The 25,399-nt window shown below is 43.2% G+C and overlaps 1 protein-coding gene across 2 annotated transcripts; it reads right to left on the minus strand.

Annotated features, from left to right (window-relative positions):
• c32h9orf78 (chromosome 32 C9orf78 homolog) lies at positions 1-25,360 on the minus strand. 2 transcript variants are annotated; one of them, XM_068012181.1, is made up of 9 exons: positions 25,271-25,360; positions 16,022-16,081; positions 12,724-12,775; positions 10,752-10,822; positions 10,162-10,242; positions 7,901-8,098; positions 5,553-5,689; positions 3,134-3,232; positions 1-921 (listed from the first exon to the last, which is right to left on the minus strand). In XM_068012181.1, exons 1-9 carry the CDS (start codon positions 25,321-25,323, stop codon positions 830-832), a joined length of 843 nt encoding a protein of 280 aa, XP_067868282.1. In that variant the 5' UTR covers positions 25,324-25,360; the 3' UTR covers positions 1-829. The 2 variants fall into 2 exon arrangements, with proteins under 2 accessions (XP_067868282.1, XP_067868281.1); XM_068012180.1 differs by lacking the exon at positions 25,271-25,360 and adding an exon at positions 17,405-17,621.
• Between the last annotated feature and the right edge of the window lie 39 nt (positions 25,361-25,399).

Here is a 25,399-nt window from a genome sequence, read left to right on the forward strand (position 1 = left end):
TAAAATCATTAAACAAGGATAAGAAATTTATTTTAGATACATTTACAACACAAAGACATTAAACATTAATCAAAGAATGAATGAGATCTATTTTTCCTGAAATTATTTTACAAACAGAAATCATAGGAAGTTATTGAGATCAAATGTTTCGAACACTTTTGTAGATGACTGAGCAAATTAAAGAGTCAAGCGTCATTTCAGGAGAGGAGATTGCTTGTTTCTAGAGCAGCACAACAACACTGTATGTGACCCAATCCAGTTTAGGTGCTGTCACAGTCAGAATTACAAACTGAAGCACTAGAGCTACCTCAACGCTGCAGAAGTGACAATGGCCCTTTAAGATTGTTGTGTGCCGCTGTATATTCCTCGAATTCAGCTTTATACAGGATTCAGAAGTGGAAATGGATATAAACCACCATGGCATGTGAACCAAAGTAGGACAGTCAAGATAAAATTCACACTTCACTTTCATTGTTCCCGGTTACATTAAGATCTATTTTTGTTTAAATTAAGTTATATTTTCTACTGTAGTCTGTGATCTGCCATTCAGCTTAGACATAAAGCGATAAAAACAGTTTGCAAACAGTGTGAAGCCGTGAACATTTCTCTGGGTTTACTGTGGCTCTTGGCCCTTTATTATACCACAATATATTGTAAGTTTTGAGCAGACTTAATATTCAATAGAATGGTGTAGATTCACTCTGGAAAGTCAAACCACTCCTCATTTTCCCCCCCAAACAGTTTTAAACCTAGCAGTCTTGTTTTTACACAAGGAACTTAGGGTGCATCAAAAGCCAGCATTCTCGTAGAAAAAGTATCGAGCCGTCCTTCAGTACCTTCTGCTCATTTTCTTGAACTTTTCGTAATGGTAATCATCTGTTGCCTTTTCGTTGGAAGGACGTTTGCGATTTGGAGGAGATTCTGCACAATGTAGAAAGGGAATTTTACTCAATACCTTTGTTGCAGTAATTTCTTTAAAGCAGCAAATCATCAGAATTTCAACAAAAACACAGCTAGCCCACGATGGATCTTTGAAGAGGTGGATCACACAGCCATCACTGATTGAGTGATGAACTTTGAAGAAATCCCGTGAACCCCATCACTGATGTCCCTGTGGCAAATTAACATGTACAGGAAAGCACGAGGAGCACAGAGTGCTAGTATCTTAAAAACGATGGGAAGATGGGAGGGTTGGTGGCAATGTAGAGAACTTAAAAAGGGATCTCCATTAGTAAGTGTTATATGATAACACTTAATCATAATGTTACCATCTCCTGTTTAATGTGGAAACAATTCAGTTTAGAATTAATCAATTTCGCATCAGTTTTTAAGATGTTCATTACCCTTCTCAGTATTTCAATGCACCTCCCTCTTGATGAGGTGGGGTTGGGTGGGCAGGGGAGGGGAAATCAGGATAAATGGAATTGCAGAAAGGACTTTAAACCAGTGAAGGGGAGGGGTCGAAATTATAGTAACCTATAGAAGGGGCAAGAGCAGAGGGCAGAATACAAAAAGTGCTCAAGATAACAAAATACTTTGGGAACTGAAAAGATTTAAGAATATAATAAAATACTGGTTAAAAATAAAACATGAGTGATGAAGAACAACATATTAAATAGCTTATGTAGCAATATACAGAGCATTAGCAACAAAAAGTGAGAGAAAAAATACCATCAGGTCATACGGGCAAGATGGCGATAATTAGTGCACAGGTACTAAAAGTAATCAAAAAAGCAAATGGAATGTTGGCCTTTTTCTCAAGAGGATTGGAATATAAAGGGGAAGAAGTGATACCATGGTTGTACAGAGTCTTGGTCAGACCTCATCAGCAGAACTGTGTTCAGTTTTTGGCACTGTACCTCGAAGTATATACTGCCCTTGGAGGGTGTGCAGTCCAAAATGATACTGTACTTAAAGGCGTAAATTATAAAGACAGGACATAAACTTGGCTCGAGTTTAGAAGATGGAAGGGTGATTGAAATGATGGATACAATACAGTAAAACTATTTCCTCAGGTTGGAAGGGGGGGTGGGGAAGGAGGAAGGGGACACAATCTTAAAATGAGAACTAGACCATTTAGGAGTGAAATCAGGAACTACATTTTCCACACAAATGGATATCAGAAATCTGAAACTCTCCCGTGAGAAGACAGCAGTTGCTGGGTCAATTGGGATTGATGGATTTTACTTGGATAAAGGAATATGTAACAAAGGCAGGTACAAATAGTGTTGAAGTACAGAGCAGTCATGATCTGATTGAACAGTGGAATATGCTTGAGTGGCTGGATGGCCTCCTCCTGTCCTTATGCGTCCTTCTCTGCTAATGCCACTCTGTACCCAGCTACCAGGAGGCGTGCAAGACCAGAGTAGGCCAACATGCACAGATCTTTCTTCTGTACCTCCCATGCAGCCCTCCCAGACATCCAGGCACTGACCTGGAATCTGCTGTGTGCACATATGGACATATGAATTCGGAGCAGGGTTGGCCATTCGGCCCCTCAAGCCTGCTTCGCCGTTTGATGAGATCAAGATTGATCTGATTGTGGCCTCAACTCTACTTTCCCGTCTACCCCCATAACCAGCCTGATAACCACCCTCCGAATTAACAATTTATACTTATATAGCACCTTTAATGTAATAAAACCTCCCAAGGTGCTTCACAAGAGCATTAGAAAACAAAATTAGAACCAGGCCACAAAAGGTAATATAAGTGCAGATGCCCAAGAACTTGGTTACAGAGGTAGCTTTTAAGGAAGAAAGAGAGTCATAGATTTGGGGACAGAATTCCAGAGCTTAGGGTCTCGGTAGCTCAAGACACGGCCAATGGTTGAGCGAATAAAATCAGAAATGCTCAAGAGGCCAGATTTAGTTATGCGCAGATACCTCAGAGGGTTGTGGGACTGGAGGAACTGCAGAGATAGGGAGTACAAGGTCATGGAGGAATTTGAAAACGAGGACGAGAATATTAAAATCAAGATGTTGCTTGACCAGGAGCAGAAAATTAAGTGGAATTGAAAGTAGAAACCCACACTTTTTAATCTGAAAACAGTAGTTTGAATTTTTAAAACATTATTGTTGGTGTGATCCATTGCCGTACAAAGAGTGACAATGAAATGCTGACATTCTCTACTTACGTTCAGGTTCTGGTTTATCAGTGTCTCCCACTCTCAGGGGCCGAGGTTTAGCTTCCTCTTTATTGCGTTTTGCAGGTGCGTGCAATTCCTCCCGGTAAACTACAACAGAGAACACAAAGCAATGGGAAACGTACTGAGAATCCTGCTGTCAATCGGCTCAAAGACTTCTGAACTATTTTATATATATGTAGTTTAAATACTACTGCACTTAAGTAATTTAAGTCGCTGTATTTGCAATGTCCCGTCCCTCCCACCCCGAGATCTAAATACAGGATAATCAGGAAAAATGGGATATATATATATCCCCCCAGCCCCACACAATACAAAGTTGTACTTAGCGGTGTAGAATGTACGAACATATGGAAATTGTTTTTGTTTTAGGTCTAAATTGAAGCTGCCTGGTCATCTGCAGGAAAAGACCAGCTAGTGCATCAAGCCTGCTCCATACCTGATGACTGGATCATCATAACTAGACACCGCCCACCCCATCTCAAATAAAAGGAATGGGATAAACTCCATACCCTTTCTCTCTAGTGTGTATTTCAGTTTGTAACATGCAAGAATGCAGTTGATCATTTTCAGGTAATTTTTACTCTTCCAACCAATAGCTTTGAATCCAGAAGTGCAAAGGCTGTATTAAGTAAATAATAGAGCACCCCAAGGGATTCGTTCACAATGGAAAGGAGGATCCCTGCACAGATATGAGGGTCCCTAATGTGCAAGGCCACACATGAACCTCAAGCCAAAATAGATTGCCCCATAACATTTAAAATGAGCACTGTGGCACTACATTGGCATAAGGAACAAAAAATTTGGGTTCATATAGCAGCTTATCATGTGTCTCAGGAAGACCTTCATGTGCAAGGAATTGCTTTTGAAGTGCAGTGGCCATTATGTATGCAACACAGCAGTCATTTTGTACAGATCCAACAAAAAAAAAAGCCTTGCATTCCCATAGTGCCTTTCACGACCACTGGACATCTCAAAAATGTTTAACTTTTGAAGTGTAGTCACTGTTGTGATGTAGGAAATGCAGCAGCCAATTTGCACAAAGCAAGCTCCCAAAAACAGCAATGTGATAATGGCAATGTAATCTGTTTTTATGATGTTGATTGAGGGATAAATGTTGGCCAGGACACCAGGGTTAACTCCGCTGTTCTTCGAAATAGTGCCATGGGGTCTTTTACATCCACCCAAACAGGCAGATGGGACCTCAGTTTAAAATCTCAGAGAGAAGGCATCTCCAACAGTGCAGTACTCCCTCTCTACTGCATTGGAGGGCCAGCCTTAATTTTTGTGCTCAAGCCCTGGAATAGGACTTGAACCCAGAACCTTGTGACTCAGAGGCGAGAGTTCTACCAATCGAGCCACTGCTAACACAAATAGCAATAAGTGACCAGTTGAATGATTTATTTATATTTCGGCAGGGGTATTGAGAGAGAAGCGTTGATGAGGAGACTGGAAGGATTCCTTGCTTTTCAAATAGTACCATGGAATATTTGGCATCCCGCTAAACAAGCAATTGGAATCTCAGTTCAATGTGCCATCTGAAGAACAGTGCCTCTGATGATGCAGCACTTACTCCAGCATTGCACTAGGTGTCAGCCTAAGTTAGTCTCTTAAATCTTGTAGCAGGGCTTGAACCCACAATGCTCTCACTGCTGATTCAGAATAACTAGCTAAGGCGATTTGACAGCACTGGGCTATAAACCTGCCATTTATGTAAAGTTACACGGCACTGTTCACCATTAGTCAGAATTAACAAATTGAGATCCAATGCTGTTCCTTCGTTCCTGTAGATCAAAACAGTACAATAGGGATCAGGACAGAGCTGTGACCACTCATCTTGATTTGACTCCTTTCAACAGAGCTCCATAGTAAATTCACTATTAGATGCCCTTCAACCCCCTCCTGCTGCCGAGATGTGAATGAATAAAACGTCTCCCTGTTTTCAGACAATCCGAGAAGGGATTTTCTTCTCTTTTCCCTAGGGAATACTCAACTGTGAATGCTGGTCAAAGCCACAATTCAAACCATCCACTTCTGCCTTGCATCATTATCCCTTTTCTCACTCCTGCCCTCCAATATCACAGAACTTCTCCATCGTCCTCTCCTCTCCATTTCCATGACTGGACTTTATTAAAAAATGCTGAATCTCTTAACATCTTCCCGTTCTGATAAAGGGCCACAAACCTGAAATATTAGTTCTCTTTCTCTCTCTATAGATGCTCCCCGACCTACTGAGTTTTTTTCCACATTTTCTGTTTTTATTTCAGATTTCCAGCGTCCGTAGAATTTTACTCTTGTTCTAGGTCTAAATTGAAGCTGCCTGGTCATTTGGGACATACATACGCAAGGCAAACTGTCATGAAATTGCAGCATGAAGAAATATTAATCATGGAACTGTGTTGATACTTACACCGGTTGTGTTGAACGTAATTGACCGCGATGTTGGTGGGTACGAAAGAAGTGCCGTTATCCTTCTTTTTGTTGCGCTGTTCAGCTAGGAGCAGGGCTTTTGCCTCTTCGGTGCTAATAATATTCTTTATTTTTGCACTTAAAATTTAAAAAAATAAAAAGTTGTGACATGAGGGAAAAAAAATTCATGCAGCAAGTTTGTGTGATCTGGAACGCACTGCCTGGAAGGGAAAGGAAGCAGATTCAATAGGGAATTGGATAAATACTTAGAGGCTATGGGGTCGAATTGCAGACCTCTTTCAAAAAGCCAGCACAGGCATGATGGGCCAACTGGCCTCTTTCTATGCTGTTTCACACCATGAAGTTGATGTAGATAGAAACAAACACTTGGTTCCTTGGCATTTTTTCTCTCTTGGAAATACAAGACTTGAGGACAATTTGATACTTGTTTGAGATTATTGGGGAAAGTGGATTCGAAATAGTTTTTTTTCCTCAAGAACAAGAGGGGATCACATTTCAAATTAAGGATGGCAAAAGAACATGGGAAATTCAGGCACAACTTTTTCTGTCTAGTGCTAAATTCTATTTTTTAATTATTTGTTTGTGGGATGTGGGCCAGCATTTGTTGCCCATCTCTAATTGCCCTGGACAAAGTGGTGGGAGCCGCTGCAGTCTGTGTGACTTGCTAGGCAGAGGGCATTTTAAGAGTCAACCACATTGCTGTGGTGAGGACATGAGCGAACTAGATGGGTTTCTACAACAATCGACAATAGTTTCATGGTCACCATTAGACTAGCTTTTAACTCCAGATTTATTAATTGAATTCAAATTTCACTGTCTGCCATGGCGGGATTTGAACCCACATCTCCAGATTACTAGTCCAGTGACATTACCACGATGCCACTGCCTCCCCACAAATGTGTGGAACAGACTAACTGCAAGGGTGGTAAGGGACTGAATTGGTTCCTTTCAGCAAACAGAATTCATGATTATTAAGATGTAGAAATGCATCAAAGTGAATTTGTGGGCAGTTGGATGGGTAGCTGGACCAGTCACCTAACCCCAACCTTGCATGAAAACTAGTGACAGACTAATGGAATAACAGTACCAAAACACAGGGCATCTGAATATTAAATTCAAAATAAGCGCTGACACCCATCAGTGGGTTCGAGGCACTTACAGCAGAGTTTATTTACTCAGCAAACATCAGAGTCTATTTAAACAAAGTCTCTATGAACTACACCAAACAGAACTCATGGCCGAAACAATAGAGCCTCTTAATCATTTCTCCAGCAAAACACAGCGAGTGGAGGATAGTTATATTTATGTTTGTAAAATCTTGGCCAAAATCCTGGAACTCTCCCCTCACAGCATAGTGGGTGTATCCACACCATAGGGACTGCAGCGGTTCAAGAAGGCAGCTCACCACCACTTTCTCAGGGGCAATTAGGGATGGGCAATAAATGCTGGCCTAGCCAGCGATGCCCACATCATATGAACAATTTTAAAAAATTGAAGTCACTTAGAGCAGGTGTGATTGACAGGGGAATTACCTAATCAACTCACTTCTGGCCAAGACTTGTGTCACCATATACAGCCTATTAAATGTTATTAATACATAACGGCCTTTATAGCCACTCCAGGCGCTGCTTCACAAACCACTGACCACCTCCAGGCGCGTATCCATTGTCTCTCGAGATAAGGAGGCCCAAAAGAAAGAAGAAAGAAAGTATAAATGGGTGGTTGTTGGTCGGCATAGACTCGGTGGGCCGAAGGGCCTGTTTCAATGCTGTATCTCTAAATAAATAAAATAAAATATTTGGTGGAGCTGGCGGGCAGCCATAAAGGCGGGGCTAAACTGTGGTGAGTCGAAGAGACTTAGCAGTTGGCAGGAAAAAGACAGAGGCGCAAGGTGAGAGCCAACTGTGTAACAGCTCCGACAAACAATTTTTTCTGCAGCACCTGTGGAAGAGTCTGCCACTCTAATATTGGCCTTTATAGCCACTCCAGGCGCTGCTCCACAAACCACTGACCACCTCCTGGCGTTTACCCATTGTCTCTCGAGACAAGGAGGCCAAAGAAGAAGAATACATAACATATGCTAACCACAGAATATATTTATCAGTGAAACTGGACCCTCTCTTTTTGAATAAACCAAGAGAAATTGTGAAGTTTTACAATTATTATGATTACTACTTCCAGCATGTATAGGACAATGAGACAGAATAGGCCTCCAGATAAACAGCGTTGTACAACTGGAACCGCTGGATTTTTCAGCAGTATAACCCCGTCTGTACTTCAGTTTCTTCAAATGGAATTTCAGATGAAATAAAAAGACAAAACACTTACTCAATGCCCAGATCCACCTCAGGAATGCCACTCAGCATCTGATTGGATAACATTTCCTCTGTGCGTTTAGCAGACGAAATGTTGATGTTATCGGGCAGCTCATAGAGTTGGTCCTCTGGGTTTTTGACCTTTGTCTTCTGTTCCTCATTCTCCAGGATTCCCTTCCTCCTCTTCAGTTCCGTCTCAATGTACTTCATCCTGACATGAAACAATTGGTCACTCTCCAATACAGTGATGAATGGAGCACTTATTAAACAGGATAACAAGTCATACTAGGTCAAGTCCCTTAATGTCTTGTGTTACAGATGAGGCTGGGACGTAAGAAGGAAATTAGTTCCCCACCCACCATGGACATTCCATGAATATTGGAAGGAGACAGGGGATCACCACCACCTTCTCAAGGGAAATTAGGGATGGGCAATAAATGCTGTCCTAGCCATGAATGAATAAAATAATCTGCCTGTGTTATTTTTAACACTATGTAGGATGGTAAGGCTTTGGAGAGGGTGCAGAGAAGATTTACTAGGATGGGACCAGGGATGAGAGACTTTGGTTATGTGGAGAAACTAAGAGAAGCTGGGATTGTTCTCTTTAGTGCAAAGAAGGTTAAGGGGAGATTTAACAGAAGTGTTCAAAATTACAATGGGTTTTGATAAGAGTAAATTAAGGAGAAATTATTTCCACTGACAGGAACATCAGTAACCAGAGGACTCAGATTTAAGATAATTGACCAGAAACTGAACTGGAGTAACCATATAAATACCGTGGCTACAAGAGCAGGTCAGAGGCTAGGAATCCTGCAGCGAGTAACTCACCTCCTGACTCCCCAAAGCCCATCTACCATTTACAAGGCACGTCAGGAACGTGATGGAATATTCTCCACTTGCCCAGATGGATCCAGCTCCAACAACACTCAAGAAGCTTGACACCATCCAGGACAAAGCAGCCCGCTTGATTGGCACCCATCCACAAACATTCACTCCCTCCACCACCGACACACAGTGGCAGTAGTGTGTACCATCTACAAGATGCACTGCAACAACTTGCCAAAACTTCTTTGACAGCACCTTCCAAACCCACAATCTCTACCACCTAGAAGGACAAGGGCAGCAGATGCATGGGAGCACCACCACCTGCAAGTTCCCCTCCAAGCCACACACCATCCAGACTTGGAATTTTATCGCCGTTCCTTCACTGTTGCTGGGTCAAAAACCTGGAACTCCCTAACAGCATTGTTGGTGTACCTACCCCACATGACCTGCAGCAGTTCAAGAAGGCAGCTCACATCACATTCTCAAAGGCAATGAGGGATGGGCAATAAATGCTGTCCTAGCCAGTGACGCCCACATCCCATAAACAAATAAAAAAAAATTGGCAAAAGAACCAGAGGAAAGATGAGAATTTTTTTGAAGCAGCATGAAAGGGCAGTGGAAGCAGATTCAACAGTAACCTTCAAATGCGAATTGGATAAATAATTGAAAAGGAAAGATTTTCAGGGCTGTGGGGAAACATCAGGGTAAGTGAGAGTCATTGGATAGCTCTCTCAAAGAGCCAGAACAGGAACAATGGGCTAAGTGGCCTCCTCCTATGATTTAAATAAGAATGATTTTTGTACATTATTTTTCCAAAAGTCTTATTTTTCTGTCTGAACGTTTCATCCTCAATCCTTTTCCTTTCTCAATAGTGTTTTGTGAGATCGATGGAACAGTGGGTCTTAGTGTTGATCCTTAGTGAAAAAGCTCTACGCAACTTAAAAAGCATCGCAACCTATAACCACTTTGATGGATTAATGCAATTGGCAATAAGATTTATTTCCCCGCATACAGGGGTAGATGTTAATTCTGAATGACAATCAGATTGGGAAGTGGTTCCCTGGAACATATCCAAAAATAAAAATCACACTCTATGGAGGGATCAAAGCTCACTTTGATCAAGAGATGCTGCACCTAAAGACTCCAAATAGTAGAGTTGGAACAGTTATATTTTTCCAGAAACAGATGAGCCTTGTACTAGAGGGGAACTTTGAGGATTCAGGATGACCATGCTTCTGCCAGAGATGGCCTCAGGCCATCAAAAGGGGACATGATTACCTGCCCAGCACATTTGTGGGTATGTCAGATCACTAGGATGGTGATCTGTATAGTGAAACAATACATGGACCTAAATTTGATGGTGCGTTTGCTTGTACAGTAAAACAAGGAAAAAACAGAACAAGCTAATTTTCCCATGTCAAAGCAGTGCGACACAAGATCAAGACATACATGTCGGCGTCCTCATCGCGCCGGTTTGTCTCCACTGAAAACGACGTGCCCAGGTTCAAGTCCGTGTCCTCCTCTTCGATCCTGGAAGAAAAGAAAACATGTTCAATTCTACAGTCAGCCTGCCCTGGCTTTCGGTGGGTGAAGGAGGGAGGGGGAAAATATTGAGATATGTACTTTCATCTTTGTCTCAGATGCAACTGAAGCACGTAAATATAAAACTTTTGTGAACGCTATTTTATTCTCCCACACTTTGCATTCCCCTCCTCACATTTCCTTACCATATGGGTCAATGATAGACAGGTGAGAAACAAACAATAAGCAAATTAATATGTTCTTTAACACCACAGAAACAATGGGGAATCCACATGGATTAAACATTGCAAACATATAAAGTTACATGACAGCCATTTTGTATTCTTGAAAGCTATTACAGGCGTATATTCTGCATTAAGTTGGACCCGAAGGATAGCTTGTTCAAAGAGCCTACACAGCTACAATGGGCCGAATGGCCTACTTCTGCGCTGCCCAATTCTATGAAATAATAAATTCAACGAATAAATTGCAGATTTTGTTATTTTTCTGATCCCCACCTTTCTCGCTTTTTGTCCTTTATCAGTTTCATGTCAATCATACCGCCAGTCTTCAGTTTAAAAGGGTCATCCTGTGCACAATAAGAGATGTTGCACGTTAAGCATATTTCCAAACAATAATATCTTTTATATTTTTTCAAAACGATATATAAATTAACAATTCTCCTTAAACATCAGTACCAATTAGACATAGTGGACATGTACATTCCCAGCTCAGTGACACAACACCAATTACAGTGACTTAATAACTTGCATTTATACAGGGTTGCTCTTTAGAAGGGCATCTTGGTGCTTTACAAGAGGGAGACGATTCAGCACAGGAGGAGATGGAAAGAGATTTTGAGAAGAACTAAAGGCATGGTTGAAGGATTAAGTTTTGAGGAGTCTTAAAAATAAAAGAGTTCAAAAAAGGCAAAGTTACTTTAAGAAATCCATCCATCATTTCTTTGCTTTTGCACTGTATAGAGTCCATGATCCCAAAAGAAAACCTTATGAGCAGCTGTTAAACTTTAGGCTCTAACTTTGACAGTTGTCCAAGCCATTAAACATGAAGACGCACTTACAATGGGAAGGGGGGGGGGGGGGGGGGGCGTGCGGGGAGTGAAGTGCAACCGTGAGTGAACTCCTGCACTGCCCCCTCCTAAGTACCTCAGCCATACAGGCCTGGCCAATACAATCAGACCAACTAGAATATTCAAGAGTGCTCATTTCAAATTACTTATTTTTCAAAACCCCCAAATCAATGTCGCACTTGTGCATAAATAACAGCAAGCAGCATTAGCCTCACTGCTACTTTGACAGCAATTTATGACCCAATAACTTTTAAAAGGGAATTGGATAAATAATTGAAGGGAAATTTACACGGGTATATGGAAAGAGGAAGAGGGTGGGAGTAATCAGACAACTCTTTCATAGAGATGGCACAGGCACGATGGACTGATTTGCCGCCTTCTGTATGCTTCTATGATAATACAACACAAAAGCACTGTGGTACAGCGCTGTTGATAATAATGACTAGACCATTAGTCATCCTGAGTATTAAGTGATGGCCTATCTCCTGAATACACAACAAATTTCTCTTGCTCTCTCTACATTGTCAGACTGCTTGTTGAACATCCAATACTGGACAAGCAGAAATTTCCTTCAACTAAACATTGGGAAGACTAAAGCCATTGTCTTCAGTCCCCGCTACAAACTCCATTCCTTAGCTACCAACTCCATTCCTCTCTCTGGCAACTGTCTGAGGCCGAACAAGACTGTTCGCAGCCTTGGTGTTGTATTTGACCCAGAGATGAGCTTCTAATCAAGTATCCACACCATCACTAAGACCTCATATTTCCACCTCCATAAGAATGCCGAGTCTGCCCCTACCTCTGCTCAACTGCTGCTGAAACCCTCATCCATGCCTTTGTTACCTCTAGACTTAACTATTCCAACGTACTCCCATGTTCTATTTTCCTTAAACTTGAGGTCATCCAAAACTCTGCTACCTGTGTCCTAACTCGCACCAAGTCTCAGTCACCCATTATCCCCATGTTCACTGACCTTCAGTCACACTTAAAATGCTTTAAAATTCTCATCCTTGTTTTCAAATCCCTCCATGGTCGCACCACTGCTTATCTCTGTAATCTCCCCAAGCCCCACAACCCTATGGTTCATCTAATTCTGGCCTCTTGAGCATCCCTGATTTTAAATCACCCCAGCATTAATGGCCATCCCTACAGCTGCCTGGGCCCCAAGGTCTGGAATTCTCTCCCTAAACCTCTGTCTCTTTCCTTCTTAAGACGCTCCTTAAAACCTACCTCTTTGACCAAGCTTTTGGTCATCTTATGTGAGTCAGTGTTAAATTTTTTTATATAATGCTCTTGTAAAGCGCCTTGGAACATTTTATTATTGCAAAGGTGCTATATAAATTCAACTTGTTGTTTGTTGCTGCACTGAAATCAACAGATTATGGCATGAAGCAACTTACCACAGTTGACGTTTCTTCTGGTGTTTGCTCTCCAACCAGCAGGGCGGCAGCACTGTAACAGCAACATAAAGTCATAGAGTGATAAAGCACTGAAACAGGCCCGTTGGCCCACCGAGTCTGTGCCGACCAACAACCACCCATTTATACAAATCCTACATTAATCCCATATTCCCTACCACATCCCCATACCACCTACTTACACTAGGGGCAATTTACAATGGCCAATTTACCCATCAACCTGCAAGTCTTTGGTTGTGGGAGAAAACCGGAGCACCCGGAGGAAACCCCGGCAGTCACAGGGAGAACTTGCAAACTCCACACAGGCAGTAAACAGAACCGAACCCGGGTCGCTGGAGCTGTGAGGCTGCGGTGCTAACCACTGCGCCACCCAGAAAGAGATGTAATTAAAGGCAATTTGCCACACCCACTTCCTCGACAATGACTATTTTGTTTTTGCCTGGTGCTTCCTGCTGATGGCATATCAGAGGCTCATTGTACAAGTTGGCATTGCTGATACTTTTAAATCTTGCTTTCTGAATGACCAACATGAAGCTCCAAGTTATCACTTCATTTAAACCCTCCCCCATTGCAATTTTAAGCTGCATCTTTCCTCTCTTTTTTTGCTCATATTAGTTCTAAACATTCATTCCCTCCACCACCAACACACAGTGACAGCAGTGTGTAGCATCTACAAGATGAATTGCAGCAACTCAACAAGCCTCCCTCGACAGCACCTTCAAAACCGGCGACCTCTTCCATCTAGAAGGACAAGGGCAGCAGATGCATGGGACCACCAGCACATGCAAGTTCCCTTCCAAGCCACACACCGTCCTGACTTGGAACGATAGCACCATTCCTTCACTGTCACTGGATCAAAATCCTGGAATTCTCTCCCTAACAGCACTGTGGGTGTACCTACACCAGATGGACAGCAGCAGTTCAAGAAGGCAGCTTACCACCACCTTCTCAAGGGCAATTAGGGATAAGCAATAAATGCTGGCATCCTATGAAACGAATATTAAAAAAAAATTATCCTGTGGTTCTTATAGAACAGCAATGACCTTTTGAACAGGTGCTGGCATTAAATATCCTGCATGTTTTTTTTTAATTCTTTAGGGCTTTGCTGGCCATTTATGCCTATCCCTAATTATCCTTGAGAAGGCGGTGTTGAGTTGTCTTCTTGAATACAACTGAGTGGCTTGCTAGGCCATTTCAGAGGGCAGTGAAGAGTCAATTACATTGCTGTAGGTTTGGAGTCACATGTAGGCCAGACTGGGTAAGGATGGCAGATTTCATTCTCTAAAGGGCATTAGTGAACCAGATGGGTTTTTGCGACAATCTGGTAGTTTCATGGTCACCATTACTGAGACTAGCTTCTTATCTCAGATTTATTGAATTAACTGAATTTAAATTCCCCAGTTGCAATGGTGGGATTTGAACTCATGGCTTTGGATCATTAGTCCAGGCCTCTGGATTACTAGTCCAGTGACATAACCATTACACTACTTATAAACCATAGTACACCACTGCCACTACTTCACTCCTATGTTACACCCCCTCCAAAAAAACAGTAGGTTCGAATGGCAAGACCTCTCCTTCATGAGTCCAATATGTTTTTACTTCTATCCAGATGCTCCGCAATCTTATCTTTAATAAGGGATTCCATAAATTTACCCACAATGGACGATAAATTCTGCTCTGTAGTTTCCTGATTCACTTTTGCTACCTTTTTATTTTTAACATAGGAACAACATTTTCCTTTCTCCAGCCCCTGCGCACCTCTCCAGTACTCAAGTGATTTCTGGAAGATTTCTGCTGGGGTTCCTACAATTTCTTCCCTTATCTCAAGGAAGTTCAGCTGCATCTTATCTGGCCCGAGATTTACTCACCTATGGGTGTACGGCCATTTGGTAATCAGACTGGTAGTAATGTGAGTAGCATCACAGCTTACCCTGCAACAGCTTCTAGTTCCTTTTCCAAATGCAATAAGTTACCTGTCTCCCCCATGCGGAAACTGAGCCAAAAAATTTGTTAAGCAATTTTGCAGCTTGTGTAGCATCATTTGTCATTCCCTAATCAGATATCCTTCCATCCCATCCCTAGTTTCTCTTTCACTCTTAACGTAACAGAAAAACTGATTATCCTTACTTCTTTCGCCGTACGCAATAAAGGCTGGCTACCCAACCCAAACCCGACACGTCTCGGGTTCGGGTCGGGTCGCACTTCCGGGTCTGGCATTTGGGCTCGGGTCAGGTACGCCCTATCACAACCTCAGGTAAGTGGCTCCACTGTTAATGTAATTTTTGGACTAGAAAGGTGATTTTGTTAGTTATTTTAAGCTTGTGCAGATAAGCAACAAAGTGAAAAACAGAAGGTAGGTTAACTGATGGTCGGGTCGGGCGCGGGAAAAAAAGGATGGACTTGGGCTGGGTCAGGCTCGGATGTGGTTCTATTGGGGTCGGGCCTCATTTGCAGACCCGAGCCAGCCTTTAGTACGCAATTTTATATTTTTCTTTGGCTATTTGATGCCCTTTACACACAGTAACTTGCATCTATATAGCACCTTTATCATCGTAAAACATCTCATGATGCTTCACAGGAGACTTGAGACAAAATTTGACATTGAGTCTCATAAGGAGATATTAGGATGGGTCTTGGTCAAAGATGTAGGTTTTAAGGAGCATCTTAAAGGAGGAGAAAGAGTTAGAGAGGCAAACACTCCAGGGTATGCCTTTTGGTATTGAATCTGTCTTAATTTTGTAACATTTTTTTTATTGTGGTCTTAATTGCTTCCCCCCCTTCACCAATTGCTTGGTAGTCTCATTTCAACATGCAGGAGTACCATTGCACATGAGTACACACCCGTCCAATGCATTCAGAATCACCTCCACTCTCCAAGCCAGATTCAAATCTGACAACTCACAACTCTGACAAGACTTCTCAAACACTTAAAAAGTTGGTTCCCTTAAAATATTGGCATTTGTTTTGGATTTCAGCAACCTCTCCAATTCTTGTTACATCAAACGTGATAATTTTATGGTCACTGGTATTCAAAGCCTCACCTACCTTTGTGTTCAGAGCCAAGAAGGAACTCTGTTGGCACTGATGCAACATGCTGATGTGGCTCCTGTGAAAATTATTTTTTCCCCCACATTCAAGATTTTGGTTCTCAGAAGCTCTGAGTTGTAATAATTTGGCACATGCATATTGCATGTACAGTTCACTTGTTACTTTGGAAGAAAATGTTCTGTGATGGGTACAGGTAGTGCCCACTTTCTGCCACGTGAATTGCACCTACCTCACTCCATTTTGTCTTCTCCTCAGACTCTGAATTTCCTTCAGTTCATCTAGTTTCGACCTTTGGAAGCAAGAAAGATTACCATGGGTGATTTGGAAAAACAAAAACACCCCATCTAGAACTTAACAAAATGTGAATAAAAAAATAATCATTCTGTTTGTATGCCGAACAACTGAGTGACAGACTCAAGGCTTTGTGTCACTGAACTGAAATTGGGATATCAGATAATGTACAGAGATGAGTGAATAAAAAATAAAACTGACATTTGATATAACCTGGCTTGCTTTTATGTTGTTAGCAGCAATTAATTACAAAGCAGTGGAAATTCTCACTGGTCATACCGACTAACTGGTGGGGAGTAGATTCATTTGTAGTCTGACTATGCTGCATCTGCACACAATGCAAAAACCAAACAAACGCTTCATAATAGTGTTACCACTAGGGGACTCTGTAGCTATATTTCTAAACACTGTTTATAACCTCCCATTGGTTAATTCTGCTGCACTTGTAGGAGCAGTCCTCTATCATCTGGACCTAAATTAGGATTATTTAATAAAAACATTTAAGCCATACCTACTTCCTAACTCATTTTAACTTTAAAAGGATACAGTAAATTGAGGCCAGTTTTAATGCTGGTTCAGACCCCGGCACAGGGGAGATGGTGGCATAGTGGTAATGTCACAGCTAGTAATCCAGAGACCCAGGCTAATACCACCGATTCAAATCCCAGCATGGCAGCCGGTGGAATTTAAATATAATTAGTTAATAAATTGAGCTAGTCTCAGTAATGATGCCACAAAACTATCAATTGTCGTAAAAGAGAAAAAAAAGACTTGTATTTAATATAGTGCCTTTCACAACTACCAGATGTCTCAAAGCACTTTACAGCCAATTAAGTATTTTTAAATGTGGTCACGTTGTAATGCAAGAAAAGCAGCAGCCAGTATGTGCACAGCAAGCTCCCACAAGCAACAATGTGATAATGACCAGGTAATCTGTTTTTGTGATGTTGATTGAGGGATAAATATTGGTCAGGACCCCGGGTAGAACTCTTCTTCAGAATAGTGCCACTTGACATGGCAGATGGGGTTCAACATCCGACAGTGCTGCACTCCCTCAGTGCTGCTCTGGAGTGTCAGCCTAGATATTTGAGCTCAAGTCCTGGAGTGGGACCTTGTGCTCAGGGCAAGGATGTCAGCAACTGAGCCACAGCTGACACTCAAATGCAAGACTTTCTTTTCCAGAAGCTCGAGTGCATTAAACAATAAAAGCAGCCAACTGTTCTGAAAGGGATTGGAAGATCCACTGTTGCTCCGACCCGAGTGGGCTGCTCTCAGGGGCAGTGGGGGGGCCTACCCTGCCCACTGAAGCCTCGGCTCTTACCTGACCTCCACCACCCTCTGCTCATCCTCCTCATCCGACTCCTCCTCTCTCCTCCTCCGGTAGCTTTTCCCCGCCGGCATTCCTCGCCGAAACTTCTCTCCCGATCACAATTTGTTCTCTAACAGCCTGAACAAAGTTTAACCGCCCTCCCCTGTCCTGTCCAGTCCACTCCGAATTCCGCTGCGCACTGACAGCGGTAGGGGAGGGAGGAAGGCTTTGGCAGACGGACATGAGCCTACTTCCGGTCCTGACAAACCGCTTCCGGCAGCTCTTGGACTACATTACCCACTGTGCCCTGGGCCTGGGGATCATGTGACCAGCTCCACGCGAGTAGCAATTCATAGACTCTATCGCACAGGCACAGGACATGGGGACTCCCTGGTTTATGTTCCGCAGGAGTCTCCAACCTCTCTACTTAATTTCACTCCATCAGCACAACTTTCGAATTTATTCCTCCTTCAACTAGCAGTTGAGGTGTAGTGGGTAGCACTCTTGGCTTGTGGTCATATAGTTGTGGGTACAAGTCCCAGACTTGAGTGCAGTAAGCTAGGTTGATACTCCCTGTGCCAGGACTGAGGCAGGTGCTGGCTATCAAATCCGATATAAACTGAGGCTCTGTCTGCCCTCTCAGATGAATGCAAAAGATCCCAGTGTAATATTTTGGCAAAGAGTGGGTGAGTTATCCGCAGTGGCCTAACCACTATTAACCCTCACTCAAAATCACAAACACAGATTCTCTTTTTTTTTTATCACACTCTTGTTTGTGGGAGCTTGCTGTGTACAACTTGGCTGCTGCGTTTCCTAAATTACAAAAGTGGCTATGCTTCAAAAGTACTTCATTGGCTGTAAAGTGCTTTGAGACGTTCTGAGATCATGAAAGGTGCTATATAAATGCAAGGCTTTCATTTCTTCTTTTAAATGCATCTAAACCATTCACTAAAGGCCTGCTCGGGTCTGCAAATGAAACCCGACCTGAGCCTGACAGAAGCACATCCAACCCGCACCCGACCCGACCGGACCAGACCACGGAAATGTTCAGTTAACCTAGCTTCCGTTTTTCACTTTTTAAGCTTGTGCAGATAAGCAACAAAAACAGTAATTGGACTTGAAAGGTTGTTTAAAGAGTACATTAAGATTGGAGACACGTACCAGAGGTGGTGATAGAGTGTGTCCGACCTGAGCCCGAATGCAGGACCCTGAAGAGCGACCCAACCCGAACCCGACACGTCATTGGGTCCTGTCGGGTTCGGGTGGGTAGCCAGACTCTACCATTCACCTCAGTTATTCCTGTGGTTTGGAGTTCCACATTGAACTCAGTCTCTGGGTAATGAAGTTTCTCCTGAATTCCCTACTGGATTTAATAATGATTATCCTCAATGCAGTCCAATCTCTGCCAGTCATAGATGAGCTGGACGAACAGACAACAAAATCGGAACTCAGTGATGCCATTCATTCTCTAGCCAGTGGAAAAGCCCCTGGAAAGGACGGCATTACTCCTGAAATACTCAAAAGTGCCAAGCCTGCTATATTCTCAGCTCTTGATGAACTGCTTTGCCTGTGCTGGGATGAGGGCGCAGCACCACAGGACATGCGCAATGCCAATATCATCACCCTCTATAAGAACAAGGGTGACCGCGGTGACTGCAACAACTACCGTGGAATCTCCCTGCTCAGCATAGTGGAAAAAGTCTTGGTTCGAGTCATTTTAAAATGACTCCAGAAGCTGGCTGAGCTTGTCTACCCTGAGGTACAGTGCAGATTTTGCGCAGAGAGATCCACCATTGACATGCTGTTCTCCCTTCGCCAGCTACAGAAATGCCACGAACAACAGATGCCCCTCTATGTTGCTTTCATAGACCTCACCAAAGCCTTTGACCTCGTCAGCAGACGTGGTCTCTTCAGACTACTAGAAAAGATTGGATGTCCGCCAAAGCTACTAAATATCATCACCTCATTCCATGACAATATGAAAGGCACAATTCAGCATAGCGGTGTCTCATCAGACCCCTTTCCTATCCTGAGTGGTGTGAAACAGGGCTGTGTTCTCGCATCCAAACTGTTTGGGATCTTCTTCTCCCTGCTGCTCACGCATGCGTTCAAGTCTTCAGAAGAAGGAATTTTCCTCCACACAAGATCAGATGGCAGGTTGTTCAACCTTGCCTGTCTTAGAGCGAAGACCAAAGTACGGAAGGTCCTCATCAGGGAACTCCTCTTTGCTCACGATGCTGCATTAACATCCCATGCAGAAGAGTGTCTGCAGAGACTCATCGACAGGATTGCGGCTGTCTGCAACGAATTTGGCCTAACCATCAGCCTCAAGAAAATGAACATCATGGGACAGGACGTCAGAAATGCTCCATCCATCAAGATCGGCGACCACGCTCTGGAAGTGGTTCAAGAGTTCACCTACCTCGGGTCAACTATCACCAGTAACCTGTCTCTCAATGCAGAAACGCATCCGCTGCTATGTCCAGACCAGCCAAGAGGGTGTGGGAAAACGGCGCACTGACACAGAACACAAATGTCCGAGTGCATCAAGCCTGTGTCCTCAGTACCTTGCCCTACGGCAGCGAGGCCTGGACACCATATGTCAGCCAAGAGCGAAGTCTCAACTCATTCCATCTTCGCTGCCTCCGGAGAATCCTTGGCATCAGGTGGCAGGACCGCATCTCCAACGCAGAAGTTCTCGAGGCGGCCAACATCCCCAGCATATACACCCTACTGAGCCAGCGGCACTTGGGATGGCTTGGCCATGTGAGCCACATGGAAGATGGCAGGATCCCCAAGGATGCATTGTACAGCAAGCTCATTACTGGTATCAGACCCACTGGCCATCCATGTCTCCACTTTAAAGACGTCTGCATGCACGACATGAAGTCCTGTGACACTGACCACAAGTCATGGGAGTCAGTTGCCAGTGATCGCCAGAGCTGGCGGACAGCCATAAAGGCGGGGCTAAAGAGTGGGAAGAGACATAGCAGTTGGCAGGAAAAAAGACAGAAGCACAAGGAGAGAGCCAACTGTGTAACAGCCCCGACAACCAATTTTATCTGCAGCGCCTGTGGAAGAGTCTGTCACTCTAGAATTGGCCTTTATAGTCACTCCAGGCAATGCTTCACAAACCACTGACCACCTCTAGGCGTTTACCCATTGTCTCTCGAGACAAGGAGGCCAAAGAAGAAAAAAAAGAATTTTATATTTATGGCCCCTGGTTTTGGACTCTCCCACAACTGGAAACATCTCTACGTTTACCCTATCAAACCCTTTCATTACCCCATTTTCCTACATTCCAATAATGATTACACTTCAAAGTATTTCATTGGCAGCAAAGTGTATTTGGATGTTGTGAAAGGTGCTATACAAATGCTAGTCTTTTTATTGTAAAGAGCTCTAACATGTCACCCCTCAGTATTCTCTTCTAGAGAAAAGAGCCTCAGACTGTTCAGTCTTTTGTGATAGTTATACCCTCTCGGTTCTGGTATCATCCAGTTTGAAATTCTTACCGCATTGCACTGCATCAATTGTGTGCAATCCTTTGTGGTAACACAATGATTAAAATAAATAGCATCAATTGCAAATCTATTTAAATGCATGGAGTAGTGCTTTTACTTTTGAGTTTCTCTCCCCACAAATGCTGTCTGACCTGCTCAGTGTTTTCCAACATTTCATGTTTGTGGTTCTGATTTCCTGCAGCCTCAATAATTTGCTTTGTTTTATTGTTTTACTTTTACTGTAATAAAGCAGTAAAATGGGTTACATTATTACAATAAATAAGTGAGACTTATAAGTCCGAAATTAGCCTGAAGTGTATTAGTTAAAAAATAGTTTAAATTATGCCTGTATAGGAAATATCTGGCTGGTGGTAGCAATATTTATACAACATACTTTAAAAAAACATACAGGCTGTGTATTTTCTGACCAGTGCAAGGTCCAAGAAAATAAAATCACCACAATCATTATTCTAACTTCAGTTGTTGGATCAAATCAGATTTGTATGCCTTACATATTCTAATTCTGAAACATGCCTCATTTCAGTGGCAGACTCTACTGTATAATAGCGTGCAAAGCTTTTATATATTGAAATGGCTTCCACAGATTAGATTCGATTCGAGATACAGCACTGAAACAGGCCCTTCAGCCCACCGAGTCTGTGCCGAACATCAACCACCCATTTATACTAATCCCACACTAATCCCATATTCCTACCAAACATCCCCACCTATCCCTATATTTCCCTACCACCTATCTATACTAGTGACAATTTATAATGGCCAATTTACCTATCAACCTGCAAGTCTTTTGGCTTGTGGGAGGAAACCGGAGCACCCGGAGAAAACCCACGCAGACACAGGGAGAACTTGCAAACTCCACACAGACAGTACCCGGAATCGAACCCGGGTCCCTGGAGCTGTGAGGCTGCGGTGCTAACCACTGCGCCACTGTGCCGCCCTATGGATCGCTTCCTTTGTTAATCGCTTCCGATGGATACCTGTAATCAAACAGGCACTTGTTTTCATTAGGCCCTTGTTCAAGTAATCCAAATTACCTTCCAGATGCCACACAATTGTGCATTGCAGGATATTACACAACTTTACTGATTAATATGATAGAATCATAGAACAATTCTACAAAGAGGAGGCCATTTGGCCCTTCGTACCTATTTAGAACATTATAGCGCAGTACAGGCCCTTCGGCCCTCGATGTTGCGCCGACCTGTGAAACAATCTGACCTACACTATTCCATTTTCATCCATATGTCTATCCAATGACCACTTAAACGCCCTTAAAGTTGGCGAGTCTACTACTGTTGCAGGCAGGGCGTTCCACGCCCCTACTACTCTCTGAGTAAAGAAACTACCTCTAACATCTGTCCTATATCTATCACCCCTCAACTTAAAGCTATGTCCCCTCGTGTTTGCCATCACCATCCGAGGAAAAAGACTCTCACTATCCACCCTATCTAACCCACTGATTATCTATGCCGGTGAGATGTGGGATTATGTTTATAGAGCTAACTTTTGCCACATGTTTGCAACATGATAGGATTTATTGTTGAAGCCAAACTTAACCATTCATTATTAAAAGCAAAATACTGCAGATGCTGGAAATCTGAAATAAAAACAAGAAATGCTGGAAATACTCAGCAGGTCTGACAGCATCTGTGGAGAGAGAAGCAGAGTTAACGTTTCGGGTCAGTGACCCTTCTTCAGAACTAGCAGATATTAGAAATATGAAAGGTTTTAAGCAAGTAAAGCAGGGGTGGGGCAAGAGATAACAAAGGAGAAGGTGTAGATAGGACAAGGTCACAGAGAATAACCGACCAGAAGGTCATGGAGCAAAGGCAAACAATATGTTAATGGTGTGTTGAAAGACAAATCATTAGTACAGATAAGGTGTTAATGGACTGAAAACTGAACAGCCACAAGCACAAACATGAAAAAAGTGGGTACGTAAACTGAACAAACTAAGATTAAATAAAAAATAAAAAAAATAACTAAAAATAAAAGTATAATGGGGGGCCCGTCATGCTCTGAAATTATTGAACTCAATGTTCAGTCCTGCAGGCTGTAGTGTGCCTAATCGGTAAATGAGATGCTGTTCCTCGAGCTTGCGTTGGTGTTCACTGGAACACTGCAGCAATCCCAGGACAGAGATGTGAGCATGAGAGCAGGGGGGTGTGCTGAAATGGCAAGCAACCGGAAGCTCGGGGTCAAGCTTTCGGACTGAGCGGAGGTGTTCAGCAAAGCGGTCACCCAGTCTGCGTTTGGTCTCCCCAACGTAGAGGAGACCACATTGTGAGCTGTGAATACAGTATACTACATTGAAAGAAGTACAAGTAAATGGCTGCTTCACCTGAAAGGAGTGACCACTCATAAGTGGAACAACTGTTTTGCTTTAAAAAGTTTTAAATATTTTGATGCATTCTTCAATGGGATTGCAATTTCTATCCCGTTCCTTGTCTGGATAAATTCCATTTCTAACATTATCCAATCGAGAATCACAGAATCTTACAGCCCAGTCAGCCCATTGTGGCTAGGCCAGGCTCTTTGAAAGAACTATACAATTAGTCCCTCTGCCCCTGCTCTTTCCCCCTAGGCCTGCAATTGTCCCCCTTTCAAGTATTTATCCAGATCCCTTTTGAAAGTTACTACTGAATCTGCTTCCACCACCCATTTCGGCAGTGCATTCCAGATCACAAACTGCTACACAAAAAAAAAAATTCACCTCTGGTTTTTCTGCAAATTACCTTAAATCTGTGTCCTCTGACAGCCAAACCCTCCTGCCAGTGGAAACAGTTGTCTTTTTTTACTCTATCAAAACCCTTCATGATTTTGAATAAGGGTTGTGAATCTTTGGAATTATCTACCCCAGAGAGCTATAGATGCTTAGCCAATGAGTATATTCAAGACAGATGTTGATAAATGTTTGGGCACTAAGGGAATTAAGGGATGGTGCAGGAAGGTGGGGTTAAGCTAGAAGATCAGACATGATATTGTTGAATGGCGGAGCAGGCTCAAAAGGCCAAATGGCCGACTCCAGCTCCTAGTTCTTCTGTTCTTTTTTTCTAATACCTCTGTTAAATGTCCCCTTAACCTTTCCTGCTCCAAAGAGAACAACCTCAGCTTCGGATTCAATTGTGGCTTTCAAAAGAGAATTGGATAATTATCTGAAGAGAAACAAATTGCAGGCAACGGGGAACAGGCGGGGTAGTGAGATTAGGCAAGTTGAATTTGCAGAAGGCTGGCATGGACACGATGAGCCAAATGGCTCTGCTGTAACCATTCTGTGATTCTCCATGTCTTTGACTCATCCCTGCTACCATTCCAGTACATCTCCACTACTAGTTTTGTGTGTTTGTCACTGCAGGATGAGTTTTGTATTTAATCAACAGCAGAATAAAACTAATTTCCAGCATCTGCAGTATTTTGCTTATGATGCTGCATTAACATCGCACACAGAACAATGTCTGCAGAGACTCATCGATAGGATTGCAGCTGCCTGCAATGAATTTGGCCTAATCATCAGCCTCAAGAAAACGAACATCATGAAACATGATGTCAGAAATGCCCCATCCATCAAGATCGGCGAACACGCTCTGGAAGTGGTTCAAGAGTTCACCTACCTAGGCTCAACTATCACCAGTAACCTGTCTCTCAATGCAGAAAGGCGTCTGCTGCTATGTCCAGACTAGCCAAGAGAGTGTGGGAAAATGGCGCACTGACACAGAACACAAATGTCCGAGTGCATCAAGCCTGTGTCCTCAGTACCTTGCTCTATGTCAGCGAGGCCTGGACAACGTATGTCAGCCAAGAGCGGCATCTCAACACATTCCATCTTCGCCGTCTCCGGAGAAACCTTGGCATCAGGTAGCAGGACTGTATCTCCAATGCAGAAGTCCTCGAGGTGTCCGACATCCCCAGCTTATACACTCTACTGAGCCAGTGGAGCTTGAGATGGCTTGGCTATGTGAGCCGCATGGAAGATGGCAGGATCCCCAACGACGCATTGTACAGCGAGCTTGTCACTGGTATCAGACCCACCGGCCGTCCATGTCTCTGCTTTAAAGACGTCTGCAAATGCGACATGAAGTCCTGTGACATTGATCACAAGTCGTGGGAGTCAGTTGCCAGCGATCGCCAGAGCTGGCGGGCAGCCATAAAGGCGGGGCTAAAGTGTGGCGAGATGAAGAGACTTAGCAGTTGGCAGGAAAAGAGACAGAAGTGCAAGGGGAGAACCAACTGTGTAACAGCCCCGACAACCAATTTTATCTGCAGCACCTGTGAAAGAGTCTGTCACTCTAGAATTGGCCTTTATAGCCACTCCAGGCGCTGCTTCACAAACCACTGACCACCTCCAGGCGCTTACCCATTGTCTCTCGAGATAAGGAGGCCAAAGTAGAAGGAGATGTGTTGTAGCATAGACCCGACGGGCCAAATGGTCTATTTCTGTGCTGCAGAAGAACCACTAACAGGAGGGCCAACAAATTTGCGCGTG

The sequence above is a fragment of the Heterodontus francisci genome, chromosome 32, assembly GCF_036365525.1.
Source record: "Heterodontus francisci isolate sHetFra1 chromosome 32, sHetFra1.hap1, whole genome shotgun sequence".
NCBI lineage: Eukaryota > Metazoa > Chordata > Chondrichthyes > Heterodontiformes > Heterodontidae > Heterodontus > Heterodontus francisci.

What these genes read in the sequence shown, in the direction of transcription:
- c32h9orf78 (XM_068012180.1), bottom strand. Translation starts at nt 17,484, where the DNA reads ATGCCGGCGGGGAAAAGCTACCGGAGGAGGAGAGAGGAGGAGTCGGAT. An exon ending in CAGAGGGTGGTGGAGGTCAG is followed by an intron (nt 16,082 to 17,404) that starts GTAAGAGCCGAG and finishes TTGCTTCCAAAG; the next exon opens with GTCGAAACTAGATGAACTGA. An exon ending in GAGGTGGATCTGGGCATTGA is followed by an intron (nt 5,690 to 7,900) that starts GTAAGTGTTTTG and finishes TTAAATTTTAAG; the next exon opens with TGCAAAAATAAAGAATATTA.